This window comes from Zerene cesonia, chromosome 10 (assembly GCF_012273895.1).
Source record: "Zerene cesonia ecotype Mississippi chromosome 10, Zerene_cesonia_1.1, whole genome shotgun sequence".
NCBI lineage: Eukaryota > Metazoa > Arthropoda > Insecta > Lepidoptera > Pieridae > Zerene > Zerene cesonia.
Genome location: NC_052111.1, coordinates 3,619,282 through 3,643,352, shown reverse-complemented (window position 1 = coordinate 3,643,352; position 24,071 = coordinate 3,619,282). Strand labels below are relative to the sequence as shown.

The 24,071-nt window shown below is 34.3% G+C and overlaps 2 protein-coding genes across 5 annotated transcripts in view; one reads left to right on the top strand and one right to left on the bottom strand.

Moving 5' to 3' along the window:
• LOC119829457 (protein grainyhead-like) overlaps positions 1 to 24,071 on the bottom strand; it is a 105,965-nt gene that overhangs the window by 43,626 nt on the left and 38,268 nt on the right. The gene's annotated exons all lie outside the window — the stretch shown is intronic.
• LOC119829455 (protein grainyhead-like) overlaps positions 1 to 24,071 on the top strand; it is a 121,825-nt gene that overhangs the window by 90,958 nt on the left and 6,796 nt on the right. For 3 of the 4 annotated variants that reach the window (XM_038351959.1, XM_038351960.1, XM_038351958.1), the window contains exons 4-9: positions 4,943 to 5,099; positions 5,463 to 5,882; positions 8,324 to 8,481; positions 12,471 to 12,633; positions 21,073 to 21,184; positions 23,931 to 24,025. In XM_038351959.1, the coding sequence (XP_038207887.1) occupies positions 4,943 to 5,099; positions 5,463 to 5,882; positions 8,324 to 8,481; positions 12,471 to 12,633; positions 21,073 to 21,184; positions 23,931 to 24,025 (1,105 nt within the window). The remainder of the gene's footprint in view (positions 1 to 4,942; positions 5,100 to 5,462; positions 5,883 to 8,323; positions 8,482 to 12,470; positions 12,634 to 21,072; positions 21,185 to 23,930; positions 24,026 to 24,071) is intronic. The other variant, XM_038351962.1, reaches the window with a different exon arrangement.

Genomic DNA, 24,071 nt, shown 5'->3' with positions numbered 1-24,071 from the left:
TGAAACCGGTTTCCTCTTCAAGATATCTTTGTATTGTTACTAACATAGCAGTTAATACCATTCAGCTCCCCTGGAAACACTCGACCCCTTGTAAAGATAATACGTAAAAGATAGCAACATGGTGATGTCCCTGGCAAACGGCGCGGTCATCACGTAGCGAAATATGAAATCGGGGCTTGACCATTCTTTAACGATCCTTTATATGTATAATATTATTTGCTATTCAAACTACAAGCTTAAGAAATCCAATTCTTGTTACCGTTAGTCAGTATGCAATCAAATTAGTCCCGACAGCTGCAAATTTTTTTATTATCCACAGATTAAAAAAGCATACATACATCCATAGATATAGATATACAAATAGGTCATGTAAATTATGAAAATAAAACATTTTTTAACCGAGTACGCAATCAAATGTTATTTTTAATAGCTTGGACAAATGGCGAAATGTTTTCAATTAAAGCTTTTGATAATGTATTAGTTCCGTGAGAAAAGTAGCAATAAACCTACATTCTGTCGAATGATATATTCAAATAGAATGGAATTACGTTACTCACATCCGCTGCAAGCGCCGTCTTCATCTCGCTTTATCGTTCGATAGATTCTAATCTATTCGTCAAACGACGTATAAACTGTCGTCGCCTTTGATTTTTATCGTCGCTATAACAACCCTGGTTTAACTTTATTTTGAAGTAGGAAATAGTAGGTACGGGAATAATTAATTTATACCCAAAAAGTGCAAATGAAAACTCCAAGCTTATAAACAACAAGAATCAAAAATAAAGACGTTAAATCCACTATATTTAAATAAATAGGCAATTGTTTAGGAATTTGTAAAAGTAAAAAAAGTAATTTAGCTACACTCCCTAATCAATATTATTTTTAACTTACCATTCTCGTAAATGTTAAGAATTTTGGTTACTTCTTCCTACGAAATTAAAACATTATTAATTCGAATAAGAAGACATGACTTATAATTGAATTTAAAGTATAATCTTTCCTTTAATTCTTACGATATCGTATCACTATGCTTATCTATTCAAAAATAAGTATGTATCTATAATTCTTTCAACGTAGGTACCTATTTGTTAGATGTGGGGTGCTCTGCCCTGTCCCTTAAGACTCAAACGCTGCATTATTGAAGTTTCTTCATGTGTGAAAGGGTGTTAAGTAAACATTGCAAATAATTATAAAGGCGATTGCATCCGAGATATACGAGTACGGTCCCGATTATTCATTCATAGAAAATTTGATATTTGCATTCGAAAAGTGGATGAAGCTACGAAGAGAAAACATTCTTACATTTTATTACAAACAGTGTTATGCTAATTTTGTGCAACATGACACCGATATCAGATTAAAGGTATATCTTAGATGAGATAAATACATTCTCCGTGAGAAAGTATAAAGTGCTTTATGTGCCTACTTCGATATTTTATCGATTTTAGTATCAAATCAACTAATACTTACTGACAACTTTACTATTAAATACACTGTATTCTACTTGTTAAACTGTACTTTACTTGGTTGGCTAATATTTTCCTATGGAGATTGTCTATATATTATCATATTGATTTCTAATCTCAATTTATCTCACGTGAAACAAATAGGTATTAATGTCTATTAAAAGTAAAATCAATTTGGGTTTATAGCCAAAATCAAACTTCTATACTTCGACTAAGACTTACACAATCGTAAGATAGAGCATTTGTAAGATATTGTTAAGGGCTCAGCTGTCGGCACAAGGAGCTCTATTGGCGCTTACAATGAACGACAAGCAAACAAAGGAGTGTACTGAATGCAAATGAATAACGATCTAAAGTTTGCCACCTCGCCGTAGGCGCTACCCAGATTAACTTCAACTTAATTTACATGTTTTACAAAACATTAAGTTGTATTTATACTAAAATAATGTCAAAACATAGCTTTCATTTCGGCATAAATTTTATTTCAATTGAGCTGGCGACGATAAATATTTCATTAAGTCGAACTGAATCTTATCACTTGTAAAATTTCACACTCGCCGTGTTTTGCTTACAAATCGTATGCATAAATCGTATAAGAATGAGCGATGGCAGAATTGCAATCGGACACAGGCGGTTGGATCGCAGCTCGCGGGAGGTCGCGCATCACGCTCGAATCGGACGCATGAAATAGTGCCACGAGGGGTTCTTATCTAAAATAAACATCTGAGCGCCAATGAAACATGCCTTCAATTATCATAAATCGGCGTGTACTGACACTGGCCGACGAAAGCCGCGCCCCGCACCGCGAAGATGACCAAGCTTACATATTATTATGCGAACAAATCAAGCACAATTAATGTAACTGCTGCAATATTAGTAATAGTCTTAAATATTGAGTATTCGACAACAGCAGCTTTATGGGTGATTTATTCAAAATTATTATCCTGCGTCTAAGTTCGTAACCGGAGGAAGATGTAATTAATTTCATTTGAATATGGTTTTTAATCAAATTCATTTGCATATTTCGTAATTCATTTATAGGACATATTTGTGAGAATCCTCAATGTTATTATATCCTAAATATATATTTATATGTCTAAGTGTAATTTTTTAAATGAACTTATTTATAGTATTATTATGGATTTATATTAATTTACGAAAATAACACTATTTAATTGTTTCTAATAACATGTGCATAACTATTGTATAGCCTATTTTATATGTTTTATTTACCAGAAACACTTGAATGTACTTATAAATTATAATTTTACACATGCATAACCCAAAATTGGCAACTTTTTGCAGCGTTATCACCAACTTTTTTTGTTTAAACATGTTTCCAAGATTATTGTAACTAGAGTTATATGTTACAGGCAAACCTCGAGATTCGGATGCTCCAAGGTTTGATTAGTTAATCCTCAAGTCTGGTATTAGTTAAATAGATTTGTTCGAGTTTATGTAAATATTTTTGTCATATCTAGGGTTTAGACTAATTTGATCAGGCAAACTTCTTAACCTTATGATATTGGGGTTTAACCAAAGAACTCCGATCGGGTATTAAAGTGCAATTTTTTATTTTTTTATGTTTTTTGTCATATCATATCACCGATTTAAGAGCACTTTGAGTGTATGTGTAATTGTAATGTCCTCCAAATTGAGAATTTTTGTTGACTGATTTCTCCTTAAGATATCTGTTAAAATGTTAGTCAAGAAGACTTGTGTGATTTCTAGCATTATCTCAGAAATTTGGGAGCTTTTAGGTTTGATTAAAACATTCTTATTCATCGTCCTATATGTCCTTTCTTTTTAGGTTGTCTGTGGGAGATGTGATTTATTGAAAATATTTATCCCTTACATATTTAATTACATTAACATTAAAATTTATAACCTAAGGTTTCAGAACGATAATAAAAAATAAAATGTTCTTTTGCAATATTTATTATTTTATTATATTCAATTATATATTGTATGCACTTGCACTAACATTAATGATCAGTTTTGATTGAGTGTTTTTTGACATCTGGTTTCTGAAGTTTAGTTATACAAAAACCAATAGTCTATAGTCTAGATAGTGAAGTCCCGTGACCCCTAATAGGTTATAGGGCAAATAATATGATATACTATATTATTGCTTCTCTTTATGGACAAGTGGGTTAATCGGTATGCCTTCTGAAACCACACCAAGAATTTTTTTTTTGTAAGTTCCTACCGGGCACAGAATCCAAGAATCCTCGGTTCAACGCTCTCAAGGGTTCACTACTAGGTCAGGTAGGTTATATTGAGAAATCGGAATAAGGGAACCTAAAATGTCATTAATTTAATCTAAGGTAACAGATTTAATAGCATTTCTCCCATATGTACTACCTAACAAGTCCTTTCTCATCTTAAAAAATTAGTCACGTTCCTACACTATCAATTTAATATATAATTCATAGCATTTCAAATCAGTGTTATATCTGAAATATTATTTTAATTATACGGCTCGTTTAAATAGTTATACTAATTTGTGCAAAACGGCATTTCTTCTACAAAATGCCTACCAGTCTACATGCAAATTTATAAGCTTAGCGTGAATAAGTTACAGCTGAATATTAATTTGATCAATAGATTTAAGAGTAAAATATTTAAATGCATAATTAATAAAATTTTATATTTTTATGTGTAGATAGATGTCTACTTTTAGTAAAATGGTGCTTAATTGTATTTCATTAGGGAGTCATTATGTTATCAATCTTTTCACATGTACTCTATTTATTAAGTAGCGATTACGATAATTAGCTAGTATCTGCTTGATCCTTTCTATTTATATTTGAGTGTGTTTCTGTATCTAGGTATGTTATTGTGTAGTATAAAATATTTCTATTACTATTATCTAGTAGATATCAAATATTTATTGTGAAATGTAAAACTAGGAATATATTAGTATGAAAATAAAAATAAAAATTAAATTGTAAGGAATATTAGTTAGTATCCTACCGTACCGTATTGGATAGGTATAATTAATGTAGGATATATGTAGGTATTCCACTCCATTTTTATTTTAAAAGTATTTTTTGAGAGAATTTACGTTTAATTTTTAGTTTTATAGCATTGAAATGCTTTATAAATGAGAAATTTTGAAAGAATAGAAAAAATTTCTCCGAATTTACGTTTTTTTTGTTTTCTATTATACTTGTGAAAAACATCTTAAATACCATACATTCACAAATTACATTGTCTTACTGTTAAGTTTCCATAGTATTTTTCCCGTGTTTTTGTAATAATAACGAATAGTAACGGAAACGTGTTATATGTAAAAATGTGTCCTACTGAAACTTGTGCAAAAAAATTGAGATTGTCAATTAATAACAATAAATTTCCTATACTTCCTAGCGTAAAATTACGGAATTACGATTTTGCGCGCGCACTGCTCAGTTGATAGTAAAAATAGCGGCGCGCGCGCATTGTCGCCATTCACGCCCCTCTCCCCTCCGCAGGGCCGGCGGAGCGCTGAAGGCAGCCAATGGGGCGCACGGGGCGGAGCTGGGCGAGCTGTCGGGCCTGCTCCACGCGGGCCTCGTGAAGCGCGAGCCCGAAGACCTGAGCCGCAAGGTGGTCGACGAGGCCGAACACGCGCTCAAGCCGCGACACAAGGTGCGTCACACGTTCGTACGCCGCCGTCGCGCGCGCACGCACTCACACACTTTCTTTACCGGTCACTCATGTATTATTTATCGCGATTTACGTACGATGCGACGAGCACTTCGCTCGAGACGCTCTAAACGCGCCCGCCCGCGCCCTGTCCGGCCGGCTAGCGCTGCCCGCCCAGTGCACCGACACAGGTGAATCTAAGGACCGTTTTATATCCCGTGTATCATACTTGTAACGTGAACGTGTATTGAACCAATAGTGTATTCGGAGCTGTGAACTGTGCTTCGACGCGGCATGTACGCGTCGACGTTACGGAGCGGACAATTGTCGTGGGAGAACGCGTGTAACAGGCGCGTGTGTCCGCAGGTGGCGGTCGGTGACTCCGGCGAAGCTGCATCGCCGTCCCCGGTGCCATCCCGGGCCTCTTCCGCAGGCTCGCTTCTGCCGGACGCGGCAATGTATGCCGCCCAGATGTTCGCCCCCCCGGGCACTCCCAGTCCGACACCTTATGGTGACCAGTACCCCAGGCAGTCGACAACGTTTGCGGGAGATCCCTATTACAGAGAATACTTTGTAGGGGATGGGTACCAACAAAGAACTGCACCACCGTATAGTGATACTGAATCGACTTCGGCTTCCGCCTTTGGTGATCGTTATGCTTCAGCACCACGATACCACAGCAAGAGTGTGATCGCAGCTGCTGGCCTCACTGTTGATCTGCCCTCACCGGACAGTGGCATCGGAGCCGATGCTGTGACTCCCCGAGATCACACAGCTGTTCAGCAGGTCGGTGCAACGAGTGACACGGGCGCGGGCGGGCAGGCTTCTCACACATACTCACTATCTATAATATTTATTCCATACCATTGTCGCTTTACACTTACACTGCAAAATTCAGTTAAGATAAATGAATTTCTTATTTGTTTATATGAACTTAAATTTCAACGTTTCAAATTGTATTTTTACTAATGATTAATTTAGTTATCTTGACTGAACGTACATATTATTTTACGTATAAAACCACTTATAAGTTATATATTGTAGGCAAGACTTATAAGCTTAAGAGAATTTGATATCAAATAGTAAACAATAATAAAGGAGAATATATTTTAAATTAATGTTTTCACCGAAGCCCTCCCGCGCTCTTAATCACTTTTTATCTTTACTGTGTGTTGACCTAAAAGACTAAGAAATGGCCTCTAAAGGCTAGTTGAGATGCTTAGTAACATCAAACACTGCATTGAAAGCATCGTACAAAAAGTAAATAAAACATAAAACATACACTTAATCCACGTAACCGTAAGTGATGGATGAGTTAATATTGAAATTTGTTAAACATACGTTTCGTGCATCAAGCTTTATTTTAATGAAGTGGTAGTATTATAATTTGAGGTGTACGAAAAAAAACTAGCTAGAGGTCTATGAAAAGTAGCATAATTGCATGAAAATTCGTACAAGAAACTAATTAGGTAACGAGACTCCATTAAGAAATCGTTCACATGTAACGACTTATTCGAAATACGTACGTATAACTAATTGGAAATTGCATAAATGTTGATCATTACATAATGAAAACATTGATTTTAGACTTTTTCCATTGATGTATTTACTTAGATTACCAACTCTACATTAATATTTATTAATTCAACAATAGGTTATTTGCTACAATGGACTTTACATCTAGGAACTGTTTACATTTGTTTATAAATTTATGGGTTTACATATTTAAAATAACAAATTGACGTGGTTGAAATATAATCGGGTTAGCAGATAAGTGGTATGAAGGACTTTAATTCTTACTTCTAGGTGTGGCGCTCACGAGCCAGTCGCTACTAGATCGATCTCAATCTTATATTATTTTATCTATTGTTTATTGTGTTGAAGTAGGTAAACTAAGAATTATACTCAATAAACACAACTAGATTATTACCGCCGTAATTGTACCCTTTAGTGCTTTACATAACTGCGATCTAATTTTAGAACTGAGTAGAAATTTGCTGGGTATATTCTTTTAAAGATAGAGTTGTTAACAATTATAGAAAATGATCTAGAATATGTAAAATTATATTTTTTTATTCTTTAATAAAACTGCTGAGTCATTAATATTTAGTACCTAGGTAATGATTTAAATGGAATTCGTTATGCGTATTATACATATTTAATAACTTCCTCATCAGTAGATAAGTTATATTTTAAAGGGTTGGTTTCCGTTTATATATTAGGTAGGTTGAATACATTGGCGTTAATTATAATTAACATAATACGATAATACGTTACTGTTTTAAGTAATTAAGGCTATTAAAAACAATCTACAATCTACAAAACGATAAATTCTTAAAGACAAGATTTAATACAGTCAAATAAATCGTGTGAGAAAGATTTTATAAACTCCATTTCTATTTTTCATGTTATCTCTTCACGATTATGACACACATCGTTGAAATGATAAATAACAAAGTCAATGAAAATATAACATATTTTCTGTTTACAATTAAACTGTTTTCAATTGTTCGTGGAAATTGAATTATGTAAATTGTTATGCTAAGTTAACACATTAAGACCGTAAATATCGTATTTGATGACGTAATCGGTATTGATAACAAATGTTTGTGTATTGACTACAGTTTAAGACATACCTACCTTAAAATTAGTAAACCTGCTTATATTTTGTTAAAACAATATTGAAAATTGTTTTAATTGCAGTTGTGTAAAATATACATTAATGTAAATACACTTATTTGCCTTAACTTGTTTATTTGCCTTAACATCAAACTTATCTACAAATCAAAGAACAGAATTAATCAATCATGGGAGTAACATTTATCGGAATAACTTGCAATTAAAGGAAAAAAAAATTATACAATGTTTATTTTGATAAGCAAAATACATAATGAAAAAAATTTTGCTTACCGTGAAGATATTTTAAAAGTTGTGGTATTATTAATTAATCGTCGCATCGAAAATAACTGTTTAATTTATACAGTTCCATCCAAGTTTTGAAGCTGTAAAACACATACGTTATTAAATCAAACGTGTTCAATGGAAATTCCTTATCAACGAACTAATAAATCCTTTGGGCTTTGAGCGTACGTTCTTAAAATAATAAGATTTTTTACACCGTTACTACATAATACTTTATGTATGTGTACCTAGTTATAAGATCGACTATTACTATTCAGATAAGAAGCTTAATTTTATAAAATTAACTGAGTTTTTAATTCTGGCAGTCGTTCGAGTATACGGTAATATGCCAGCAGCCTGGTATGGGTGAAGACGGACGAGGCACCCCCGCGGCGCACCACTCTCCCGCACAAGCGCCTCGTACGAGGCCATGGCACGACTTCGGCAGGCAAAACGATGCTGACAAAATACAAATAGCTAAAGTGTAAGTATCCTATTCAATCATCATTTTACTTCAAAGGTTGGAACATATGTATTAAATACCTTGGAAAGATTGTAATGACAAAACTTATTTTCTAAATTAAACAAAATATACACTACGTCTCTTAGAAATTATATTCGATTTACATACAATCCATCTTCGGTTTCAAATTGAGCGATTGATGTAATAATGGACATACATAATTATTTAATATGTCTGATTAGCTGAGAACTCAAAGTAAACAATGATTCGTACAAGGTGACAGTTCACACGCGGCAAGCACGAGCCGTCCGCAACTGAATGCATTCACAATCGCATTCTTAAGACATATTTTTCGTATTTGGAATTGGTTATATACACAAAGTTGTATCTTACAATCATTGCTATATAATTTAAGAATTTAGCTTTCATACGTTAACAACTTCTTAACTCTACAAAATATGTCTGGAAAGTTATTGCACAACATTGTGTTATTGAATTTTAGCAATATCACAAATTGCTTATCTTGCTCGCTTTTGTACTATTACAAATTTTTTAGCATAGAGCAATGTCAATGTCGCAATTACAATGTGTGGTATACCTATATAGTCACATCTAAAAATCAAAAAATCTTAATTGAGTTTTAGAAAAATGCATATATGTTAACTTACATTGTTAGCTCAGCGGTTCGAGGTGCTAACAATAGCTTCGTGATTTTTAGTAAAGCTGTTAGTAAACATTTCAAGTGGTATTTTTGAAATTTTATTCAATGTAAAGATCAATGACATTAAATTAGTAGATTTCATATCAAAATATATTTCCCATTAAACAAATAGCTTCAATGATAAAATGCTTACCTAATTCAAAAAAAAAACCCATATCATGTTCATAAAAATAATAATAAAAAGTAATATCTATCTTAATATTTGTATAATATGTGATATCTGTACCTATTTTCATAGGTAGTTATAAAATCTCTTGTAGTTTCATGTGTCTCTACTAGAATTAATCGCAAAATAATAGGCTAACAGAAAAAGTAATAAACGAAATTTACGATACAATAGTTTTGTAAGGCTATTTATTGCTTTTTTAACGTCGTTGATATCAAAATTGCTTTTTTTTCTTTTATCGTAAAATTTATTGTTACAGTGTTACTTGTACAGTTATATGATGATAGTACGGCTTATCGTATGTAAAATATCCCACTATATTAAATTGTCCCTATTTTCAGCTATAGCTTGCATTTTGGGTGTTGTCTTATTAAAGTAACTTTGTAATAATTTAATGATAAATTGTAAATTTTCCGTTTCATGCATTACATTGGATATTATTATATTCGTAAGTATTTCATTTTATAGTTTACTAAAAGAACGATATTTTTTGTTTTGTTTTATTTGCTCAGACGGTGAAATTATCAATAGTTATTATTTTATTAGAGATGTTAAAAGCTTAACTGCGCAAACCAATTAAGTGTTTGCGCTCGTGGAACAAATCGTCAAATAAACGGGCGATTTGATGTGGCGGAAAGAGTTGTTAACATGATAAGTGCATTAGCATTGCTATCACGATAATTACTTGCTTGCATTTAGTCCAAACTTTATTAATTGACGTTATTTTTGTTTTAATGTTGAAACATCAAAATTTTAATTGATTAAAACATCTATTAGTGGTATTGTTGAAATACATATTTACTTTTTTAGTTAGCGCCTAGATGAATATTCCGTTAAAATAAGTGCGTGGCCGGACGTTTCAAACGGCTAACGTATGTGGACTATGCATACATCATAGACGAAGGCATTTGAAATCGAGTAACTCAATCGACTCGTGTGGTCATATCTGATTAGCATCTCAAAAAGTTTCTTGTACAAAGCAACCACTTTCAAATTACTTCCTGCGATGTTAACTTTATAAACGAACTCTAATAGTCTGTATACCAACCGAAGTACTTCACAGATATAACACGTTTATATTTACATTACCCTTAATCTCCACGGTACCCTATATATTTATTCATCATAGATACTAATTACCAAGTGCAATCAGACTCTGACGTTTTAGGATTGCGGCCTGCACGCGATCCTTACATCACGCTCTCTATATTCGCAAAATGATTATACTAAGAGCATTCCTTTGATTACCTAAGACATGCATTTTATATTTACTTTGTTATTTTGGAAATGTATTTTTTAAAGTAACTAGTTTCAAAATATTATATAGTTGCGTGTTGGTGGCAGGGTAAAGCATATAATTACTTCACTGCTGTTAAATTCCTCATATTTTCTCACTGCCGTGATTGCTATACAATGTCCGACAATGTTTCTACGAATGCATACTATTTAAGTATACCTAAATAATACAAAGAATATGGAAATCGTTCAATACAGCGAGATAATATGCAGTTTACTGCAGTTCGCTACGTTATTCCGTACACGCAATCTGAAATAGAGTAGTTACATAGAAATAGTATAGATACCTCCTCTAACGGATTTATCTTTTACCTTAGGAGATAAATCAGTTAGTAGGTGCCTCCTTGTTTAAAAGTATAAACCCTAAAATGAAATAACTAATTTTGAAGAGATTACGTTAGTGTAGAACTTAGAAGGAATATTATGAGAGAGCAAGTGGTACAATAATGCAAGAGAGGGTCAGATTTATGCGCATCTAATTTGGCGGCGCAATACAAGGCCCCGCGGGACGTCGCTCGGGACTCTTATCGCATCATTGTGCGTTTTTATTGCGAGCACTTTGTTGTCGCTGCGTTCCGAGGCTTTTTGTGCTCTCATCAATTTCCGCGCCTCACCGATTGATTTATTCATGAAAGGCTCTCGTCTTCACGCAGGAAGTATATTTTTTCGGTCGCTGCGCTGCTGAAATTTGTAATGAAGCTCATTGGAAAACAATACGTTATTTATTACTGAATATGGCTGACCCTCAGGTGATAAAATATCTGCCTACTTGGTCGTATGGTATAATTTTTATGAGTGTCCTTTTATTATAATACCGCATGTTTACTTAAAGGAAAATACGACTTTGACGATAAAATTTCGGAGCAAAAGTTAAATAATACAGCAATGACAATGGAAAGTCACGTCACAAATGGAAATTACGTTCGGAATAACAGAGAGAATCAGATAGGCGAACGCCGCTGCGACCGATCCGTCAATGTCGGGCCGAGTTTGCATTGCACAGCTTTTATCAGTACCCGCTCAGTTAAATCTCCAACATCAGCAGAATTGTTCACCAAATTGTTTTCAATAGGCTTTAAGTAATGGTGTAACTACAAGTCGAAAATCACGTCGTTGCTAACGCACTATCTACATTCCAGTGAGAAATTTATGGTTGGATTAAATATTTCGTAACGATTTATAGCTTTTTATCGTATTACGTAATTTAAGCATGAAGTATACTGATAATGATGTAGATCGCATTCGTTCCTCGCTGAGTGTCTTCCAGCGCGTGGGCGGAGAACTGAGATCGCAGACAAGGCGGCCGCGAGAAAGCACGCGTATTGAGCCAAATTATTTTGTCGCAATATTCACGCACGTAGTCTATAATGACACCCGACACGCGATCCTAACTAATTTTAGGGGATTTTCCTTCCGCCAATTTAAAGCGCAGGAAGCCAGAGAAAACACAGTTTCCATTGCGTACTATGAACTGGAAATCCACGCATTTATGTAATGACGCGCATTCAAGCTTACGGGCGGTGCAATTAAGATTTCCACTTTTTGCGGTCTTTTATTGCTACACTTCATGGAAACTTTATTGTCGTGCATATCTCGGAAGATAACTATCTTAAAGAAGAAATCGCACTTTTTCTAAATGGGTAAAAACGAGATTTTATTGTGCATTTTATATTTCAACAAATGCCGCTGCCATTTTACCTATTACGCTACTTCATAACGTGCGAGTTGTGAAAGCTATCTAGATCTTAATAACACCGGTATCCTGCCTTCTCATCCTGTTTATTAGATTTGCTGTGTAAACTTATTTAAACATCTTTTTGTCCATAGGTTTTCACCGTATGGATTCAAATATCACTTAGAGACAGCGAGCAGTAGTTCACAGAGGCGAGAGGATGATCGAATAACATATATCAATAAGGGTCAGTTCTATGGCATCACGTTGGAATACGTACACGATCCCGATAAACCACTGAAGAATCAAACGGTTAAGGTATGTGTCTATTTTATTCATGATTTAACATTTTAATGAATGTGTTATTTTTAAACATTGTTATTGTTTCCTGAACGGTTTGATGTTAGTACATTGATACTACTACATAAATAATAAGTGCTTATTTCGTTAACCGCTTTGATTAAACGGAGGTCTAGATAAAATAAAAACTGAAACAAAAAAAAAATCGCCTTAATTTTATCACAAAATCTATACATATTTCAACATTTTATAAGCAAGTTTACATATACCTTTATTGCAATTCTATCTAAGTCTATTTTGGTCTAGATTAGAATATAGTCATAACATGTGTCAAACCAGTTTATATTATCTAAAATAAAGTAGTTTAAAAAAAAAATCATTCATACAGCATTGTTTAAGTATTAATTACATTACAAGCACATGTTAATGGTACCGAACAAGAGTAGGAAAGATTTGTAATTTTTTGATTGAGCCTTAGCCCCTTAACGGTTAAGGCCGGATGTTTACTTCTCTCGGATCTTAGAAAGCTTACGTACTTTAGAGGTAGAACACAAATGACCGTAAAACATGACCACTCAACAAACCAGTCTTTCTAATTATCATTCAGTAAAAATATAATTGAATGAATTAACGAGTTTAAGTTAATTTTTCCGTGCAGTTTATATCGAATTCCATTAGAAATGAGATGTGCTTAGTTTTTATTGTGTTTATACTTGTTTTCAACAAGATCCCGACCGCAAGCCCATAGTATCGGTTTCACTGCAGCAGCTCCCGGTCACAGTTTCATGTTCACCTTCAAGTATTCACTTTCATAACCACGACTTTTATTTTATATGCCTATATTTTAAAATATTTAATAAATATCGGTCATTTTTACATATATTTGCTTTCGTTTCTGCATAATATTACGAATAACAGCACTTTACCTTAAAATACGTAGTTCATCAAAAATGCTACTTGAAAGTAATTAACACTATTAATATCTTTGTACTTATTATTGATTCGTCTAATTATAACGACATACCTAGCGTGATTTAAGTCTGTTATTTACTTCATGAGAAAAATTGACCTTGGATTATAAATAAAACAAAGTTGAATCTTCCAGATACATTATTATTTGCCGTGGAAATCGGAAATCCCATTGCTGTATTGTTCTTATTCCACTTCCCAAGAAAATGACATAATAAATGGATCATTGGCACGTTCACACATTTTTTATAATTGTAAGATTTCTTGAATAACCAGAAAATCTACCATCTTCGATCTGGTTAATCTAGTTTTGAACTTGCTAATCACAACCTTTAGCATTGTTTAAATGGGGAAATACACAGTTACTTATAACACGATAATTTTTACAATTAATAGAGAAATTACGCTAAATAATTCCGCTGTTTGCTTCCATTGCAATTTCTTTTGTTTTGTGAGTTACGAATTCAGACTTATCTCGATTCAATGTGCTTAGATCAGAATAATCAAAGATACAATGAGACATACGCTTGAAGTTATTATTAAGGCAGTAAGTGGGCCGCGAGTCCGGTGCGCATTCAATACTTGGATAGATATAGAGCTCTTATCTGGCCGCAATCGAGTCCGTACTGTATAGCAGCGCCTGATAATTAAGACGACGCTTTTGACATTCACCATATAGGAACACAATGACCGCCCCGGGAGCGCGGCCGGCCTGGATAATATCGCTTTCTTAAACAATAACCATAGTGTATTATGATAAAATAATTCCAATGCGGCAAACACCGTGTTCCCTTAACGAGCACTTGTCGTATTCAATGCGAAAACATCGACACATTCTTATGCATATTTCTTATGGATAAAGATTTTATAATAAACATGTTAAGTAAGCTGGTTCGATCGAGTTATCACACAATTTACCACTTATCTGCTCTGTCACAATTCTAAATTCATTATTTATACACAGTATAAAAAATTAATGCCGAATTACATCTACCAATTCCTTTTTGAACATGACGTGAACTATTATTCATTTTACCTCTTCTCTCCATTTTAAGCCAATTATTATGATAGTAAAAAAAGCGTATTCAAAGTTCCCACGAATCGCCAATAAGCTCGCGTGACAAAAAGCGGTTAAAGGATTGGCGAAAATTTTACTAAGTTTTAAGTTTGCGTGGCACGATTGTAATTACATGCGGTGAAACCTTTTTTATATATTCTTTTCCAGTACTACGTGGGTCCCTTTAAAATCAACTCGTCTCCTGTTATATACTAGTTACAACTAACTGAGACAAGTTCATTTGGTGTATCAACAATAAATATTCGCACGCTTCTCGTCCGTATTAACATTTGAATTAAATATAACAAATTGAATTTTAAAACGTTCTTCATAGAACCGTTTGTACAGGCGAAAGGATTGTTTTTGAAGAATTTTTTGTGAAATGCAACCGTGAAAGAAAATCGATCAATCATACAAAGCTGTAGCAATTAATCATCTTGGGTGTATGTAGTCGGTCGCCTCATTTTATATTCCACGACACTTGAAGGGTTGCAAGTAAGACACTTCTTATTATGATTAAACGATTTTAGCAATAACATTAAAATTTAATTTCTCGTGTGAACAAAGAATACCCTGAAAGCCGTGCATAGACACAACATAAAAATGTTTCAAGATCTTAATACATAGGAATATCGTATTGGTAATACTTAACAAAAGTTTATATTTTATAAAATTCAGATTTTATAAACATTTTTGTAAAAAGTATTAAATAAGTTCTGAATTCAGGCTTAATTAAGATAAAAATATGTATAGAACATTTTTTATTCATGAAATTAATTAACGAATAATAAAATGATTTTCCTGCAAATAAAAAATAAGAGCGTAAAGATGAATACGTATTCAAGCATTAAAACAAGCTTATGATCTATAAGCGTGATGAACTGTATCAAGTCTAACATTTATACCACACTCATTTATATGGGGACTTTTTGTTCTAGTTTTTATCACGAAACTGACATCATTGTGCTCACTTTCGTAGCAACGGAAACTCGAGTAACGAGACACGTTGTTGTTTTTATTTTCTTTTTGCAATATTTTACGATTTTAATGATTGCTCCGGTTGCCTTTTTACGGTAAACGTTAATGATGCCTTTTACACTCGACATGTTATGCTTGATGAGGGATTATAACGGTCAGTATTCAGAGCATACCTACTTACTGTCCCTTCCGATACACATTTTGGCCGAAGTCGTCCACGCCGACAAGTGAAGGGCTGTCATATGAGCCGTGGATATTTCTCACAATACGCATTCACGTGGAATTAAAAATGTATTTGGCGTACCTAAAAAATTATCGTGGCTGGCGAAGAGAATAAATAAGTTCGAAAATTTGCATCCACGTAGCGATGATGCCAATCATTTCGGTAATCAATCACGTGTTGAGATGACTCAATTTACTTTGCACCCTCTTTGCTTATTGTCCCGCTTCTACTGCCTTGAGACATTAATGATGATAAAACGCAATATTATTCAAAATTTTCGTAACGGTATTTTTTTGAGACATTAACCAAACAAATTTGTATTTATTAAACGTTGCACATTTAAACATTCACAATGACATGAAGACAGCTGCCAATGTAGATACGAAATTAAGTTTTTCATCATTTAAGTGGAAGAAAAACATAAACATAATATAATATATTATTTCAAGTCTTTATTATCTAACAGCATGTGGTAGAAAATAAGAAATCAGTAAAAAATAAAAGATATTATTTCACATGAAGTCTTCGTATGTTATAATAAAGTTTTTTACTTCTGTATAAGAACGTATTTATATCATTTTGTTGTTATTATATTTTTTGTTAATGTAATTCAAAGCTACAAAATTTCTGGAAACGTCATCTTGTCAAGAAAGATGAATGAAATTGCAATTACCACCTTCCAGGTGAAGGTTTTTTGTTTTAGTGCAGGTAATGCGCTCTACCATTACTTATGCCAATTTGGAGGGCTAAATTATCAAAGGAATATTTTTTTTATATTTTATCTTAAATAAACTTTTCAATGTGTAAAGAAAGTTTCGTATCAAATAAAGAACTCGGGGATTTTTGTTGCATCATACTATCAAAGCAAAGTGCAACAAACAGTAGACGCATCGCTTGACAGAGCGTGAATTTTCCACGTTCGATTTCAGGTTCGCATAATACTACTCGATAACTATTACTTTCGAAATATTACGTACTATTCGGTAATAATCGCGTAACAACTGAAGTTAGCAAACGCATAATTAAAATAATAGTAACACTCGGTTTTACCTCAATCAATTATAAGAATTCTAATCTTATCTTTTTAAGCAGTGCGGTCATATATTTACGTTGACTTTCACTCAGTTTTAATTCCTTCACTGAGTGACAGCTAAGCTGGACACAAATGGCATTACGTAAGGCAAAGTTCGTCATTGTTTCAATATTGGAACTGTCACAGTGCGCGCGTATTTAGCGTCAATCCTTGATAGCATCGGCCGCGGCGGCAGGCAGGCAGCTGTGATCGGCGGCATTAGGTACTCTTAAGATATCTGTATGCAACTAACAACTAAGCCTTTATTGTTATTTATTTCGTTGAGATCTGAATCATAATAACTCTTTAACTCTTTTATTTAATATCTATGTTCAGTAAAAAATACAAAATAAGTTCATGTTAATTAGTCAGTCTATGAGATAAAGTCTACATTAGTATCTTGCAAAAGCTACTGAATGCGTGTGATTGAGAGCCGGCTAGAAACGTGGTAAGCTGTATCGCGCCACGTTTAGAGCCCTGCACTTTACGATCTGACATTTCCTTTCGACATTTAAGCAGATTAGTGTTACACGCGACTTGGGATGTTAATCTGACGCTCAATGGATCGCAGGATTTGCTCCGATTGAAACGAGATTTAGCGGTAAATGACTATTTCTGATAATGCAATCGCACGTACGCATGAAATATGTTATCTAAACACACATTAGAATTTTTTATAAATTTTTGTATGGAATCTAGATATAGATTTAAATATGCTTTGATCATCTTATAAATCATTGAAATTGTACGCTGTAAGAGATAACGGAATAAAAGTAGTCTGATATATATCACTTGGCTTAAAATAAATACCGACACGTATACCGTAGGCAACTGCACAGCAGTTACACCCACAGTTCCGCTCAGAATTTATGTCGAAACCGGCATTCAATGCAGAGAACATTTGCAGCAAATAACCTAGGCGTTAAAACAACTAGCACAAACAACTGGCGCACTTAACAAACAGACGTATCCGTATCAGATATAGCGTATCGAGAAGGCAGGACATTACTTTTGCGCTATCGATAAAGCTCAACGGTGAGCGAAATAGTTTTGCTACGCAGTGAACATAAATAATTGTCATAAAGTAGATAGGGTCTGATGGATGAGCGCTCCGCAACTAACGAGGAAGCAGGCCAGACGCACAAAAAGCGCGCAAAGTCGAGCAAAGACGGCAATTTGCGCTTCTCTACATAATGCTATTAGTATTACACAACCACTTGAATTTGCACGCGTTGTTTACATGAGCTCGCCGATAAGCATATGATGCGAACTCACATAACGCGGTTACGCCGCTTTTCGTTACGCGCTACTTGTATTGCCCATGAAACCGTAACGATATTATACAAATATCGATTATAAACTAATTCAAATATCCGTATATAATCATAAAAATCCCAAATACTTAAAATCATTAACTACGGTTCCCATCATTTTGTCTGATGTAGAGGTTATAAATGCGCCCTTCTGGCATCAATTAAGATTAGCACACCGTTGCATAAGCTTGATGTAAAATATGTGTAACAAATTCTTTTCATTTAAATAATGTGACGAAATGATTTGAAGTGGTTGTCAGAATGTTACCGATAGAGGTACGAGAGAATTGGGCGTATGTGACATGCGCGGGCGCGAGAGAAAGCGTGCTTGATCAGATAACTGAGATTGTCAACCGAACTCGGGCTCCTGAAATCGGGTCGAGTGTCGATATACTCGATTAATTAATTGACGTTCCGGAAAGCAAAGATAACTGGTCCGAGAAGGCAAAACTATTGTGAAATGCGTTGTTGTATTTAAAACAAAAAGAGTAGTGAAACCGACCGTACCTACTAAATGAAACAACGATTATAAACTTATTACTTTATGCGTTTTTGTAAATACGAATATTTAGTGAATTATATGAACTTTTGTATTATTGACTGTCTGTCTCTCTCTGACATTAAATATAGGTAATGTAACTGTGACTATCATATTAATTACAGAGATATGTATAAATATATTATCAACATAAAATGACCTTATCTCAAATTTAATTATATCCTATTTCATTAAAAATTTCAATAATATATTCATTAAATAAATAAATTGGAAAAGCAAGTGTTTAGACTGTTCGGAAAATACTCAATAAATAACACTGAGTCATAATTAGACGTTGCTATTATGTATCCACACCATAATTTATGCTCATCTATGACATCAATTTTTGCTTAAAATATTGTGGCCCATTTTTATTAAATAAAAAAATATACTTAGTTTAACTTAGCTAAAAATTTATATAAAGAGTATAATAAAAAAATCTTTCAGATGATTGGTAACTTACGAATACTATTACTACTAATTTAAATTTATTACTTGCTAGCCCCGGCTCCGCCCGTGGTACCTATGACTCAGTGAAGTTGCAGTTTACTAATAGTGAAAGAATTTTTGAAATCGGTCCAGTAGTTTTTTAATTCATCCAAACAAACAAAAATACAAATTCTTCCTCTTTATAATATTAGTGTAGAAGTGTAGATAAAATACTTATTTGTAATAATAATAAATTCGAAACGATAGATTAATGAGGACTTGATAAATAAATAAATGTAAATAAATAAATAGCACATAAATTAAATTAAGGGTCGTTAATAGTAGCTCTGAACAATATGTATCTTTGTCAAACATTACCTACTATACTCGCATTATTCAATATCAATTGGGGCTTTAAAATAGATAGTAAATCACGAAAACAGCAGCCACTAGCAAACAGACAGCCTCTAAATTAGTTTATTTATGTTTATGGATCATTAATGTTAACTTAAGCCATATTGTTTTCAGTGGTAATCTAATAGTGCCATTAAAGCATACAAACACTAGATACATAACCGCCATAAAACACATAATATTAAAACGTGGCTGTATTTTGATTATGATTATTGATATACCCATTAAACGCATTTACAGTTATACATGCATTATGTATTTCGAAAAATACTTATGTCTCAACGGAATTCTCATAAAACAGTAAATGTTTATATTTATTACATTGATGTGACGGTGAGGTAGAGGTGGAGTGCACCGTTATCATTTTATACATGGGCTATCTATTAGTATGCGTGGTTCCGTTCAGTTTACGCTTTGGCCGATCTGCGGAGAAAGCCCGTGTCCTGCTTATAGAAACGTAAACGTTTTGCCGACACAAATTACTCATAAATTCATTGATTCACGACTTAACGCCGTGTTTATTGCCGTTGCGAGCGCTGTAACCGAGGACCTTGCGGTACTTAATTGACCTCTAGATGAAAAATAAACATATCTATTGCTTTATCAGCCATAATATACGATATTTCATTTGTACATTATTTTTACACGCAGCTGCATACCATAAACCTTAAGATTCAGTTAACAAACACTTTGTGTGTCTAACTCACATACAGTTTATAAGTATTTAATTAAAGTTATTTGAAAACTCTTTTTATATGGCTTGTAAATATCATTTATTTACAAGCTATATAAAAAGAGTTAGCTAAAGTAGCTTTTCTGTTTCTGAACTCTTTATATCCAAGCAAGGTTTTTATGATTTCAAATATTTAAATTGAGATCACAAAAGCATATCACTCATTTAACGGAGAGGAATATATGCGCAAGTTGCAAGATGTACAGTTCCATCAATCAGTCGCGAAGGGGCTTTCTCGTCGTTAGCCCTATAAGGCCGGTCTGGCACCACGCCTGGCGCGAGCCACTTCTTTTTCACTTCGTTTTCTAACTTGTCTATAGAAATCGTTCAAACAACATATTTCACGTACCATAGCGTTGAACAGAAATGGCTGAAAATTCTCAGTAAATCTTGACGCATCTTACTTATTTCACAAAAATATTCAACATTAGCATGTACAGCATAACCACGTAATAGCAGACGCTTAAAGTAATAACTGAGAATGTGCCACGGTAATCGAGGTCCGTTTAACAAAGAATATATACAGTATACTAACGTGCATACCTAAGATTATTTATTTGGATAACATTATAATTAAAAACTTTTTTATAAATTTATTAAATGTTCTTTAGCCGTATCAAAACACGGAAACGTATCAAAATAAATATCAACGTTGTGAAATAGATTTTACTTTAATGTACAAATGTCGCATAAATATGTTTTATAACATTTAATTATGTTTGTTGTTACAGAGTGTAGTTATGCTTATGTTCCGGGAAGAGAAATCCCCTGAAGATGAGATTAAGGCGTGGCAGTTTTGGCATGGAAGACAACACTCGGTTAAACAAAGAATATTAGACGCCGGTAAGTATATTATTGTGATTTGAACTTTTTTGAATGAATAATCAATTTACATAAAGCAGTAGCGCGTATGCATCGCCTCTTCTGAGTGTATTTTCAACACAAAAGCATGGTTAATCGAGCTCGAGGCGACACATAAACATGGCGCGGTCGGCGGTTGCGTGCGGCGGCGGCGCGGGCGCTCGCTCGGCACGCAGGACCTAATTACCGTGCTGCAGGCAGATAGCCGCAAAGATGCACCCGCACACCCCGCTACCCACCATTATATGTCGTTAGGACATTTGCATAAATAACGCGCACATCAACCACGGCCCACACCGAACGATGGACCTATCAATCCTCCAACTAAAAATAAATTCCCGGCGCCACAATTAGCCCTTCCTCCCTTCATTCGTAACTCAAGATTACGTTTTCTCATAACGAGGCATTTTACATTAACTTAATTAGAGATAAAGTAGAATGTAGCATTCATTTATACAGATGAAGCTTAATAAAACGATATAATAGAGATATACAAACTGAGTAACAGGAAATCGTAAAAATTCGTGAGAAATCTCCGTCTCGCTATCGACGTTGAAACACCTGTTGGAAATACCGCGTTTTAAGTTTGTAGTCAGTTCCTTCGACTACTTCTGAACATAACCGTTCATAGAGATCAAATTGATGGTTATGGTATTTGCGGTGTTGTCGAAAATGTGAAACTAAAATATAAACAAGCCTACAATATAGTCGCGCGCGGACATAATTATTGCGATGATATCGGCGAGCGTTCATTAGCATGTTAATTGCGCGAAGAACCTCTACCTGCGCGCTTATTATTATTTTTGCAATGTTTCTATGAAAACAGTTATGTACTTGTAAAAATGTTTGCTGAGGGAAATAATGCAAAGTAAAATAAAATAAAAATAATAAAAGGCTCTAAGTGTAATATTTCACTGATTCTTAAAATTACTTTGCCAAGCCAAATCGATAGCGTTGCGTCATCGTTGGAATGCTTACTTATTAATAGTTAAGTCGTTTGGAGTAAACAGCGCTGATATATGACACTTTATACAATCTAATATTACTTAAGCAAGGCTTAGAGCATTCGTAATGAGTGACGCCGTGGCTACAAACAGTGCCTATAAATTTAATCTCAAGGAAAATAAAAACATGGAAGCCATTAATTTGCGCGGCGGGCCAAGTTTAATGTCAAGGTTTAGAGTTTTATCTCGATGTTAGTCGAGTTTTGTTTTTTAAGTTAATATTATTTAGAATGTCTTAAAATTATAAAGTTAAATTAAAGCAAGGGCAAGTCAGCTTATGTTTTACATAAGGGACCAAACATACCAAGCGAAGTTGTGTCATATGCATTAATAGATGAATGTAAAACACAAATGCGTGTTAGTTATAGATACGTGATAAATGCAGAATGAACTTTAGAGTAGCCTCAAGGGCGACACCGGACACCTGTGCGCGGGCGTGTGAAAGTGCCTACCTACGGAGAGGAATGAGAGATGAGGGAGGGCGGGACGCAACGCACTGCGCCTCTACACAATAACTTCTCCGATTACGTTCGCGTTTGAGTCTTCTTATATCGCGTGTCGACCGGCAGTTCAACGCAAAGCGGCTTCTTGGCTTCGCCTTCTTTGTTTTATGAAGTTTTAGCATTAGTCATGTCTCACTGATTTTTGATTAACCCATCCCGTTTCCTTTGTTTCGGAAAGTAGACATTTCAATTCAATCACGCATTCTAGTTTAGAAGCATTTTAAATTTTGGTCATATAGTTGCCCGTTGATTAGTTTAAATTGGGACTCATTCTCATTACATTGGGACATTAACATAAGACTCAACCTGATAAATGTAATTTCATTCCTTTAATCGATCTAACAAACTTTAAAGTTTGTCTGAAACTAAATTGCATTATTCAAATGCAAACTGTAAGTAACAATTATGTTAAACACGTGCGAGTAGGTGTGAATTTGCGCAGTGACATTTACACGTAAAGTAAGAGATAGTTAGACAATATGGTGCGTGAGGGCGGGCGGCGGAGATCGTAAACACGTCAGCGGGGCGCGCGCCCGCACAGATTGCACACAGGCCGATAGCGGCCCACGCGCCACCGGGCCACGCTGCGACGCTCGACTATTACTCAGTTACGACCACCGCCTGTCTACTAATGCACTTCCAATACTCTAAATGCAATATACATCTTAAAATAATGCATTACAAGCTTACAAAACCACCTACGATTAAAACTTGTTGTACCCTATTTATTTATGCATTACCCTGACTGACTATTCACTATTTATTTCTTTCGTTATTGATATCTTTGAGAACCTACTAGAGCCTATAGCTCAGATCATTCATGAATATTTTATAGCCGATTATATGACAACAATATTAAGAAATAAAAACCATTTAGTTACCAACTAGGTATTCGATAAGCAGACGATGATAATATGCTAATATATTGGGGAAAAAATAAAACCAATAAACCTGCGTTTATCACATACTAACTTTTTAAGTTTGAGCGATAATTATGAAAACTTATTCTAATATAATATACTTCTTCAAGATTAGGTAAAACTGAAAGGAAAATAGTAATCGCCGGTGAATTGATCCTATCACGTGATTATTCACGCCCAGCAAATAAATTTCCGTCTTCGATGACGTATTGTGCGTTGATATCTTAATCGAAATCTCTACAACCATTACTGCACAGTTAGCTGAAGACATGATTTATGAAGTTATTTCATTTTGTTGCAGATACAAAGAACAGCATCGGTCTAGCGGGGTGCATAGAGGAGGTCGCCCACAATGCCATCGCCGTCTATTGGAATCCCCTTGAAAGCGCTGCCAAAGTAAGTTTTTTCGTATTTTAAAGGTACTAAAACTTAATTCGTTTTT